This window comes from Typopeltis vanoorti, chromosome 8 (genome assembly GCF_054136105.1).
Source record: "Typopeltis vanoorti isolate ZY-2024b chromosome 8, IOZ_Tvanoo_1.0, whole genome shotgun sequence".
In the NCBI taxonomy this organism is placed as follows: domain Eukaryota; kingdom Metazoa; phylum Arthropoda; class Arachnida; order Uropygi; family Thelyphonidae; genus Typopeltis; species Typopeltis vanoorti.
In genome coordinates, this window is record NC_143556.1 from 126577282 (window position 1) to 126590506 (window position 13225).

Genomic DNA, 13225 nt, shown 5'->3' on the forward strand with positions numbered 1-13225 from the left:
TATCTTGTCCCTGAAAATTATTTCATTCAAAATGGAAATGCTGTAAAAATTTTAACAGACATCTTAAATATACAATTTCATTGAATTCTATTCATCTAGAATAGTTATTCTGGATATTATATTCCGTTGTATCCCATTTTGTTCCTGCAATTCTAATCTAAATCAAAACTGACTTGCTGCAAATTTTTGTGAGAATCCCAAATAAACTTTAATATCATCATACTTTCAGGGATTTAGGCCCAATGGCCTGTTCTAATCTGATCTGATCCCATCTTTTCCTTGGTCATCCCTGACTTCTATATCTTCCAACTGGATAATATCAGAATATTTTTTGGGGTGGTCTTGAACTGTCCATTCTTTTGATATGTTCAATCCATGTCTTTCAGTATTCGTATACTTTGTCCAATACTGAGTCAATTTTAGTTCTTTACATATTTCTGTGCTTCTTTTTTTGTCTCAGAGAATATAAGCCTGCTGTCCTTTGCTGAAATTTCATTTCTCCAGTTTCTATTCTTTCTCTTCTGCAGTTTTTCTATAATTTGTCCATAATTCACTTCTATACAGTAGAGATGGTCTAGCCAACACTTTACAAACTCTTACTCTTGTATGCTTTTGAACTTGGTTAGATGTGAAAATATTATTGATCATTCTTGTTATCCTTAGAAAGTGAAATTTTGATATCAATGTCAGCTTCTTTTGTATATGATAGAGCACAGCCAAGTATTTGAAGCAGTTCATTTGTTCAAAAATTTCATTTTCAATTTTAATATCAACTTTATTTTAAACTTTAATATCAAACAACATAAAACATATTCAGCCTGCATGGGTGTAAAAAATATACACAGGTGGACAAAAATGAACTAAATGATGTTCACAGTTCACAAGGCACAAATGGATTATGTATCCAGAGCCAATATGCTTTATTATCAGTTCCTGTGACTTTCTTTGTGCTGAATAGTTATTACAATTAGAGTTTGGAGACAGTTTTGAGATGAGTCCAAGGCAAAATCTAAAAATTTATAAAAATTATTTTATTTGATAAATTAAAAACAATTCTTTTTTGAAAATAATTTGATCATAAATAATTTATATTTGTAAATAAAATTTAATTGAAGAAAATTTTATTTGCACTTTATTTTATTCAATTATATTATATTTTACTTAATCATAATCCTTTTATGAGTGCTCTATATAAAAAAAATATTATATATACATAATACACACACACACACACACACACACACACACACACCATTTTAATTTAGAATGAACACCCAGATTTATTCTTGTGTGATTATAACATGTTGTTATAATCACCAAGTTAACAGACACATAGATTATTTTGATTATCTATATTTACATCAATACATTTTTTAGAGTTCAATTGAATAAAATGGGGTGTGTTTTTACATTTAATTCAGGAAACGGAGTACAAAAAATGGCTAATTTTAATTATATTCTGGTATGCTTCTGAACTACATGTTAATATGCATCTCAACATTGAAATGATAGATACTCGAATAAACTTATCATTTCTGCCAGTTGAGATACTGAACATGAATTTCAACTAAACCAAGACAGCAAACTTCATTATCATTTCTATATTAGATAAATATACAGAAATGTTGAAATAATGCCATTCATTGATAATGTCGCTAAATCTTTGACCTTCTGATAACTTTACTTGGAATGATATCATCATCTGTTTTCTTCTTAAAATAAAAATTATGAACCAACCCAATCACATCTCTAGAAGACTTATACTTCACAAATCAAACTTGATTTTACGATTGCTCTTATTGATATTATTAACTGTGGACAGTTCATTATGCTTATAACCAGTGGTGAGCAATGGAAATTTTAACAAAGGGCTCACATCGTTGAACAAACAAACAAACAAACAAACAAACAAACAAAAAAACTACACCAACACCATCTACCACCGACCGCCACCACTAGTATTTCCACAGACAATCACAAACATCCATGCCCACTGCGGGATGTTTGTGAACACGAATGAATGTTTGTGGGGTGTTTATAAATAAAATAAATTTGTTTTGTTTATGATAAAAGTTTTTATGACAAACAATCTATAAATAATACATAAATATTATCTGAAACACAAATCTATCCTTTAAAGACATTATAAGAGGGTTTAGTAATGTTTCTTGTAGTAGTTTGTGAAATCTGATTTGCTTTCCCTTGTTATTCCTTCAAATTCTTTTGATTTTAACATGATATCAATTTTAGATTCACAAGAACCTACAGAATTTTTAAAATCATTAATTGCATTAATTGTTCACATGATTAAGGAGTTAGCTCATAAGAGCAAAATTATATTACTTATATTGCGACTTTGTAGAGCTTCTGACAGATATGATAATTCCTGTAGGATGTCAGTCATTAATGCCAGATCTTTTAAAAATTTAAATTGAGAAGTCGGTTTAAAAAGCCCCTATATTTATCGTTCAATACAAAATACATGCATAAAACCGGTAATTTCTCCACACGGCAAGAGCCATTTGTAAACTGCCCATCGTGCTCCAAACACATGGCCGATCATTAAAATTTCGAAACCAAGGTCTTTTGCAATCGTATTTAATTCTCGTTGATTTTTTGGTGATTGATGATAAAAAAGCATATAATTTATCCATAAATATTTCAAAATGATTTATTTCTTTAATGTTTTTTTATCGAATCGTCTAATGCTAATTGTAAACAATGAACTATGCAATGCCAAATCACAATGTTGGGAAATTTTTGTAGAAATTTGATTGCAATACCTGATTTGTTTCCTAACATTACACCAGCTCCATCAGAACAAAATGCAATGAGATGATTTTTTAAATAGTTATCAGAAAATCCATGTGAATTTAAAGTAGCAATTATAGTAGCATGTATACATTCCACGTTGATATTTTCTAGTTACAAGATCTACAAAAATCATACATGGTTCAGTGAGCTGAACTTGTATGTGAATAATTAAAACACTCATTTTCTATAATAGCAGACGAATTGACATTATTGATTCATCTGCTATTATAGAAATTTTGCAATTTTTTTTTCTATTATTTTGGAGAATATTTCTAATTTTATTTGTTTAGAAATATGTTCAACTATTCTAATTCCTGAGAATCTAGAATGCAATGATACTCCTAGATCAATACCATTTTTAATTTGCAACTTGATTAAATCTGGTAAATCAGACATTAGTCAGTTTTTCTTAACCAAATTACAAACAGAATTAAACATTTTTGGAGTTATCAAAATTTCTTTTTCATTTAGTTTGTCAATTAAATTTGGTAATATAGATTTGTTACATTCTTCATTTATTTTTATGATTTTATTATGAGCAAATGATTCATTATGTTTGGATAACTTTTACGCAAAGATGGGGTTCTTGAGTCTGTAGTGTTTACATTCGGTTCCATTTTCATTTTTACCCATTCCTTTGATAGGTGATAACTTTTTTTTTTTTCCCTTCAAAACCCAAATTTTTATATTTTGAGCAAACACAACATCCTAATTTACCATATTTAACTTCTAACCACTTATACTGCGTTTAGAAATACGATGCTTGCTTCTCGTTCCAGCAATCAGGTAAATGATTTTCTTTTCTGTCTCCAACTTGATGCATCTTCATTGAATCAATGTGCGTATTATCTTCAACTTCATTTTCAACAGCAGTAGAATCAACAGAATCACTTTTCGTTATTTTTTTTCCCAAAAAAATTTAAATAATTTCACTGTCTTTTCATGTTTCAAGGGTAAAAATATTTTATTTTTACAATTATAAAAATAAAATTTCCTGAATATACAGTTTTTAAATTTATTATTATTTTTAAATTTTAAACACAAACAATTGTTATACATCAGTGTACTGATGAACACAGAACTAATGTCCAGTGGAACAACCTGTTGATGACAGTTTTAAGAACATTTGATTGTCTACTGGTTTTACCATACGATTGGTTACCAGAAGGGACAAGGGTAAAGGTAGAGCATGCTATCTTTATTTATTTTCAAACTTTTGTTATAGAGGAGTTGTGGAGGACGCATTCGTTATAGAGGAGTTGAAACAATAATTCCAAATAATCTATACACTGCTGAAAATAATAATTTTTGTTAGGTTACTGTACAAGTGTGTGGCTTAATATATTTTAAAAAATTATGTTTTTTTTTTTAATAAAAAGTAAACAAGAAGAACAAGAGGCTCGCAAATTTGAGTAAAATTTAACAAAGGGCTCATGCGAGCCCCTTATAGCTCACCACTGCTCATAACCTGACCTTGTTATACTTCATGAATAAAGCTTGATATTTTGTGACTGCTCTTATTGTACACCCACACTTCCTAGAACCAACCTTGGCTTTGTGCCAAGAATAGTCAATTCATGCTGAAAGGGAGAAAGAAATAAAGGATGGCCACCAAGACACGAAGTCAGTGATTTATACATAAATTTCCCAACTGCTGTACAAGCAAAATAGTTACCACTTTAAGAACTAGAATTTTCATAAAGGAAAAGCTAATTTTCTGATGTACAATAATAAACACTCATCCCATGAAATGCATTGATTATCCTAATATCAGAATGGATTCTCCTTCGACATGTGCAGAAGTGTCGAAGGATTTCGCATCTGTGGGCGTACAGTACTGATATTATCAACAGTGGCCAGTTCAGAAACAATTTCCTCTTAAGGATTTTTTCATAAAATAGCTGCCAATAGGTTTGATTTTTTTTGGAAGCATTGCTTTCTTGTGTTTCAGCAAAATAATGCTATGTTTTTATTTACCTTATGAGAGTTGAAGCGTGTCAATCATCGTTATTTGATACTTCTGTTGAACGTTTTATGCACTGAGTTTCCAAGTTTCTACTGCCTTAAAGAATTCCCAAATGTTTATCCTTTTGAACTTCATAAATTAAGTAATGGTTGCATATTTAAAATAAAAATAGAAACATACGGGGGGGGGTTCTGATAAACACCTAGAACAAAAAGATATTCAAGGAACTGATATAACTACAAGAAAAAAAAAGAACATATCTTAAAACCCTTTAACACCTATGTTTCATCAAACTGTAATACTTTCTTTTAGGATATATAAGATATATTAATTAATTTCTGTTCAAGGTGTATATCAAAACTTTCCATCCCCCCCCCTCATACTTCTTAATAAAATTAGAATATTCACAACCATATCGCACACATCTGCTATACATTCCGCAATGTCCAGGCTAGAATAATGAGAATAATGAATGTACCTCCACATGTCTATCCATACTCCAAGCAGGAATTGTTCACTCTCACCAATGACGGGCAAGTATGACATCTCAGTCAAAATTAGATCGATTGATGCTATGATCAAATCAAAAACTCTTGATCTTCGTGTTCACTCCACTACATGCTGCCTAAGACAGTTGTTCCTGAAGAAATCCAAAAATTCAGTTCCATTATTACTGTATGTTGTCTCCTTTGTCCAGCTGATATCATTACAGTTGGAGTTCCCTACAATGATAACTCACTTTTCACTTGCCAAACTAATTTAACTAAATATTTCCTGCTCATCAACAGTTATATACTTTCATTATATTAAACTTTATCCTCAGTTTAATGATAATTCCGAAGGCTTTGAACATCCAACAAAGATTGTGAATTCTGAAACTCAAGTCATCATAAGTATGGCTAACCAGTTACAAATGGAAGTTTCAGAAGGTGATGTTAATGAGCTGCTTTGATTTCACACTATGGATCTCCTTGAAGAAGCATTTAATCTTCTTGAAAAAGCTCAACCAATCTTTGAATCACAAGATTCAGACTTTGAACTATTTAGTAATGTTTCCCACAAAATGAATAATGCTTCTGCTTGCTATCAAGCTATTTTAAATGAAAACAGCGAAAGTCAACGAAGCAGATGACACTCAAGGCCTTCTTTGAAAGAAAAATAAGGTGCACTGAGCTTCCTAATATATCTCCTACTACCCTGATGACTTCCGATTCACCAGATGATATAGAAATGAGCTCATTTTTTTTTCAGAGAATGTTTTTAAATTTAAAATTTTTCTTATGTTATTTTTTAAATATGTAAATCTTTGGCTAGTAAAGTCTTTTTTTGTCATTTAATATTTTATATAATCCTTCTTACGAACGTAATTCTTGCTTATAGCATTATTTCAAGGCAAATAAACTCCCACTTTACGAATTCCCAATTTATGAATGGTCGCCAGGAACCAATTAATTCATAAAGGCAGGAACTACCTTTAGGTATGTGTGTGTGTGTGTGTGTGTGTGTATACAGCCATCCTCGCTTACATCCGTTCGAGTTACATCCGTGATTCCATAATGGAATAAATAACATTTTCGACTATACTTTTGAACAAGATGCAAGCGAGCGTAAAGTAAATTTCATTTAACAACAATGCAGTGGCAATAGCACATTCAGTGGCAACCTCCCTCGGCAGTCGGCACATGCTTCAACAGTTCCTTTGTTGATTTTGTGTTTGAAAAGTAGGTTATTTGTGTATTTATCATAAAATATTTCACGATATTTTGTGCAACATGGTCCCTACAAGCCCAATTAAAAAACCTAGTGAAGAATTACACAAAAAGAGGTGAGCAACTGATCTTGAAACAAAGTTGCCAGTTCAACGATAGTGACGAAGCAATGACAAGGTCCTATCGGTGATTGGAAAAGCTACTTCCATCATACATAGAGGACCTGAACCAAAAGGGCATACCTCTTAGCACTATGACCATAACCGCTAAGGCACTAAGTCTCTTCAACATGTTAAAGGAGAAAGCGGGATCCAATTAGAACTACGAATTCAACATTTCTTCTGGTTGGTGCATGAGATTCAAGCAGCATTTTGCACTGCATAATATGAAAAATGGTGAATCTACAAGTTTCGATGAGAAAGCTGTGAAGGAGTTTGTGGAGAAATTGGATAAAATTATTACGGAGGAAAATTATTTGCCACAGCAAATATTTAATATGAATGAGACATCCCTGTTTTGGAAAAAATTGCCCGAGCAGACATTCATTCACAAAAAGGTAAAATCTATGCCTATTTTCAAAGCTCTTAAAGACCATGTTACAATTCTGTTAGGGGTAATGTGGCGGGATATAAACTGAAACCATTTGTGATATGGCACAGTGAAAATCCACGAGCCTTCAAAAACATTAGGAAGCATACTCTTCCAAAAAAAAATATATATATATATATATATATTTTTTTTTTTTGCTTAATCTTTCTGATTTTCCTAGCCATTAACAGCAATTTTATTTGTATGTTATCATTAAATGATGTTTTTCTACACTTATTATTTCAAGAAATACTACATAGAATGCACCATTTTAAAAGTAAAAGTTTCTTGAGAATCAAATGAATGTCATACGAGATTAGCTGTTTCACATATTTAAAAACAATTTTGAATAAACAGTGCTAGGATTGCTTAAGGAGGGAAGACAGATAATTTGCAGATTGCCACACTGCCTTTTAAAGAATCCTGTGTATTGTATAAAAAAAAAAAAAAATGACAGTACAACATGATGAAATTTCAAGCTGGATGGGGCATCACCTGGTTAAACAAGTCCACTGTTTTTGTCAATGAACTAGGACCAAAACAGCAAAATGCAGTGACTTCTAGCTTCACAGAGTCACTGCTAAGTATCCCATAATGCAAAGCGTGTCTTTTCAGATATATATAATTCTAAGTATTATGGAAAGGGTCACTACCCAGACCAGTTTTGACCTTTATGGAGGTCTTATCAGTGAGAGCCAGAACAGACACCAAGGTTAAAGTAATGCAGAAGTCATATTTCCATTATACAAGTAGGAAAAGGTGTAACACCATATTATTAAAATGCCCTAGATTAGGGCTAATTGTTGAATTTTTTTTTTTACTTGGTTCTAAATTAAAGACGAAAAGAAATTATATTCTTAAACGTGTGGACAGACTTATGTGTTCGTCGAACATGTTGTTTATTATTTTAACGGTATAATAGAACACAGAAACTAAGTAAATAATTAATTTATTAACTTGATGCTGATATTTCGCTGGTATTATAACCAGCATCTTCAGAGCACAAAAATACTGTTTGTCACAATATGCGAGACTAAAACAACATGGTGTACTTAAACAAAATTGTAGCAGCAACACAAAGACTAGAGTCCTGATTTTGGCGCCCTCTATCTGAAAAAAAAAAAAAAAAAACCGCTATCATATATTACTAGAGTCCTAGAAAAGTGCTAGTTTTTTCTTAATATGACTGTCTCCCAGATCTTCGGCAAGTTAATACAGCCATATTTGTTGAGATTTGGAGTGTGTTTTAGGGCTTCTGTCGCCTCTAAGAACAATCTCTCTGATTTATATGGGTTTCTGTGTAGTACTTTTGTGTTTTTCCAGTAGATCCTGTGTGCAGGGGTATCCAGAGCATGGTCTGCTAGGCCCGACTTCCCATAATGATATTTCCGGACGTATCGTTTATGTTCGCTGATGCGGATATTCACAGTTTATTGAGGTCTCATCAGTGGGGAGCCAGGCTAGAAATACCAATTCGACCTTTATTGAGGTCTCATCAGTGGGGAGCCAGGCTAGAAATACCAATTTGGTATTTCTAGCCTGGCTCCCCACTGATGAGACCTCAATAAAGGTCGAAACCGGTCTGGGTAGTGGCCCCTTGCCTTTAATACAAAACTTCATACATCCCCTTCTTGGAGATGTGTTTTGGCATTAAGGGTAAATATTAAGATTAGTGATCAGAGCTTGCTCCACCTCTACCACGAGTTGCCTTGGTCTTGCACTACCTGTGGGATCAGCTAGTCTTGCATAAATTGCAGGCGCAAACTTGACATTTTGTCTGTTTGCTTACTTGGAAAAAAATGGAGTAAAACCAGGTTTAAAATTGCTTGGTATCTTTAACAGTCTGGATAGTGTAATGTATAATGTAACATCCCTTCCCATAATAGGAAGGGACATTACATTATACACACCCAAAAGGATGTGTACTTTTCATTACAGGATACAAGGTAATTAATGTGAAGTCACCAGCCTTTATATACAAGCAGCCTAATAATGAAGACAAGAAAATTTAAAGAAGCTGCAAACATGCTGAGAATTCCAACACAATGCAATAAAAACCAAGGCTTAATTCTACACCAAGTTTGGTCAGCTTTGATAAAAAATATACCTCAGTCAGACCTCAGACATGATCGTGAACAACAGAACGTGGCATCATCCAGCATTGCTTAAACTTAGCACTGCTTTGAATCTGCATTCTGAATTTTTAATTTTATAAACAGTCAGATGGCATACTATTCAGTTGTAGTATGAACTATTAATTTCTCTTTTTTGTTGTTTTAACTTTCAGTTACCTTTTACCCCTGAAGATGCAAGTCAAACGACTTACGAAACTTGTCGGGTTTTATTTCTTTATTGTGCTTTTAGCTTAATAGTCCAATTACCGGAATATCCCTTATGAACTTCTAAACCATAGAAACCTCCACTTACACTGGTGTCTTTTCAACAAGACACTGCACTCCCACATTATCATACAGCAATGCGAGATTATCTCAACAATGAATTTCTGATCACTGGACAGGTTGCTAAGGGAGTGTTTCAGAATATCTCCAAGATCCTAGGGATACTTGACATTACAGTAAATGTGAATGATAATACAACAGGAAGTAGATAAAAAGTTCACCTTAAAGTGTATATAAAATACACTTTAAAAATATATTTTTTATATACACTTTAAAGTGTATATAAAATACACACACATACACAGAAACAGACTGCATGTGTGTGTGTGTGTGGCCTATGTTGCTCAGCTGGTTTCAATGGAGCCCTTTAGTCAGAAAGACTTGAATTTGAATCCCGTACATGATGCAAAGAGTCTTTATTAAGGGCTTTTCAAATAAAGGTGAGGTAATTAGTCTCATACGAAGATTATGGTATTTTTTTTCCTCCTGGAAACTTGTGTTTTTCAATGCTTAAAAACAGGCAAATTGGCCCCGTGACGATATACCTAGAGATATGAAGTATTCACCCTTAGGGGAAAGCAGGCCGCATTAATTGTCTAAAATACCTAATTGGGGATTCAATGCACCTTGAACAGAAAAAAAAATTGAATGTGTGTGTATGAGAGAGAGAAAAATGAAAGGCCTTATAAATTTAATAAATGAAAGCAAGCCTTTAAACATTCATGCATTAAGCAGGATTCAAACCTGAAGCTTTTGCAATAAACAAGTGCTGACATTTAGAAACTGAGGCAAGCATCGTGTGTAGCAAACCCTATACTGTATTTTCAATGTTTATTAGTCTTTAAACTTATCTCTAATCGATGTATGAATATGAATATTTATTAATATATAAGTTTAAAACAAATCTTTGTCAAAAGCATCACTCACCTACTGTCAAGACAAAATTTGTCTCCAATACCACCTTCAGAATCACTTCTGCAAGAGCGATAATCTTTGCAAAACTGGTTAGAAATCCGATTCTCAGAAAATGATATATTACTTGAGAAACTGTTAAAATTACAGTCAGCCTCAGAGAGGAGGACATGATTGCTGGGTGGTGAGATGTGATGTCGCTCCTCCATTATTTGGATACCACCTGAAATAGTCAAAACAGAATCAATCATTAATATTTGTCATAGCAGCTAAATGTGAACAGAGTGAAACAGTGAAAGTATTCATGATTAACTGGAGGAAACACACATTGCTAAACAGAGAAACAGTACTTCCTTTAAAATGAATTCAACATCAAGATTAAATATGTAATCTTCGCTTACAGTACAACTTAATGGTCAAAGCTACTTAATCTTGGAGGAGATCCCCCCCCCCTACACACACAGCCAGTAAGTAATGAGAATGATAAACCACAGCATATGAACTATTATTGAAATCTCACAATTTTGCAGTGCACCTTGTAATTAGATATCCACCTGGATATGAATGAACCAGGATGGGGTGGAATTTGAAACTTAAATGTTGATGTATAATAAATTTAGTTTAATCCTTTATCCAAGTGTGAGCAAACAAAGTTTGTGCCTGAAAGCATCTTCAGGACTGGGGTAAGGTGGTACAACACCAGGGCAACTCGTTGCAAAGATGGAGCAAGCTACTAACACTCCTGTCTCAGTATCTCCTATAATGCAAAACACATCTCCTTGGGGATATGTCTAATGTTATGCATTAAGGGAAGGGCCACTACCCAGACTAGTTTCGACCTTTATTGAGGTCTCTTCAGTGGGAGCCAGGCCCAAGTTGAGATACCAGGCAGAAGCTTTAGCAGGTCATCTCTACCTATAGGAGTTGCCAAATGGTGTGCCACCCTTTTTTAATAAATTACTCTGGATTTAGAGAAAGATGTTGAAAGTTTATTTTTCACTTGGTTAGAGTATAATAAATTTAGTTTAATCCTTTATCCAAGTGTGAGCAAACAAAGTTTGCACCTGAAAGCATCTTCAGGACTGGGGTAAGGTGGTACAACACCAGGGAAACTCGTTGCAAAGGTCCACCTTTGCAACGCAAACTTTCAGGCGCAAACTTTGTTTGCTCACACTTGGATAAAGGATTAAACTAAATTTATTATACTCTAACCAAGTGAAAAATAAACTTTCAACATTTAAATGTTGATGCTATGCATTAGCTTACACCATAAACAAACATGATGGTATAACATAAACAAATGTCATGACCCATGACCACATGGATCAGGACAGGTGATGCCAGCTGGAGAATCACCTGCATTAAAAAGAACCATGAAAATGTTTATTCGTCATCAGCAGAAATGAAAATAGGTACCATCAACAAAAGAAATAACAAAATAAAAGGAGTGGAATTCACAGAATTAGAAAAATACCATATCAGCATAATTGGTTACTAAAAGATGACTAAAATAAATAAGATACAACTAAATAATAACTATGACATGCTATATGTGAACAAGAGTGATCATGGACAGGAAGATATAACTAAAGTACTCAACACTACACATAAAATAAACTTCTCAAATTTTATCTTCATTTTTCAATTTTTTCCATTTTGAAATCATACACATCACTATACAATTTCAAAATGGAAAATTAGACAATGAGATAATGTCATTGTTATATTTATATGGGTACTCCATGGAGTCAAAAGACTCACTGCAGGAGACCCACTCTATTTACTAACAAAATACCTATCAAACATCTCCTTAAACCTATTCACTGTTGGAAAGTGCTCACAATCGCCTGTGGCAACTCATTCCACCCATTCACCACTCTTCAAGAAAATAACCTAATCTGCATAGTCCATCACTCTTAGACAACTTCTAAGTATGACCCCTTTGTTTTCCCTCCCTACTCCCCATGTATTGAAAAATTTCTTCTGTGTCAATCTTATAGTATACTGTCAGCTAAACTCTGCAATCCATACAACCTCAATCTATCCTCATAGGAAACATTCCACAGACATGTCAAAAGTGCACCAACTAAGTCATTCATCTCTGAATCCTCTCCACACCCTTCCAATCCCAAAGAAACCCAGGTAACCAAATCTGTGCACAGTAGTTAACATGTGACCGAATCATGGCCTTATAAAGAGAAATAATAACCTCTGTAGCTTTACTTGTCAATGTGCTCTTTCAGCATCCAAGTAATCCTTTGAGCTATTTTGCCAACTTTTGCAATATGTTGTCTGAATTTCAAATCTCTATTCACCATCATCCCAGATTCCTGGCCTTATCAATTTCCTATAAACTAGTATCATCAATATGATATGAAGTGTGTAATCTTTTCATCCTAAAGTTCACTACCTTACATGTTACCCTACCTTACAACAGTGGCAAAGGACAATGGTTGTCGACCATTTGGAACTTTGGAACCTTGCCAGAGCTGAAACTTAGATTAAACAACTTCGTCAAAAGCACTGCTGGTTCAGTTGCACATTCTCATAGCACACAAGCAGACAAACCGTCCAGGCCCACTGCTGTATTAACACTGTTATTTTTCAATATACTGAGTACCTCAAGTTCATCTACTTTAAGGCTCACATCGGTCTCTCTCACCTCAGTACCTGCAAAGTCACCACCTGGATAATATACCCTTGCAAAGTGATCACTTAGTAACTAACATCACCACTGAGTCACGTTATCTTTCCATAATCATTCTTTCTCTTACTTGCTACGTAGCAAAAAAACTCTCTGGGATTTACTTTGGTCTGCTTAGCTAATTTTCTCTCAA

General features: G+C 33.6%; 1 protein-coding gene across 2 annotated transcripts in view; it reads right to left on the reverse strand.

The window, feature by feature from the left end:
• LOC150104338 (uncharacterized) overlaps window positions 1–13225 on the reverse strand; it is a 248033-nt gene that overhangs the window by 95510 nt on the left and 139298 nt on the right. For both annotated transcript variants that reach the window (XM_090396303.1, XM_090396302.1), the window contains exon 2: window positions 10404–10611. In XM_090396303.1, the coding sequence (XP_090252429.1) occupies window positions 10404–10611 (208 nt within the window). The remainder of the gene's footprint in view (window positions 1–10403; window positions 10612–13225) is intronic.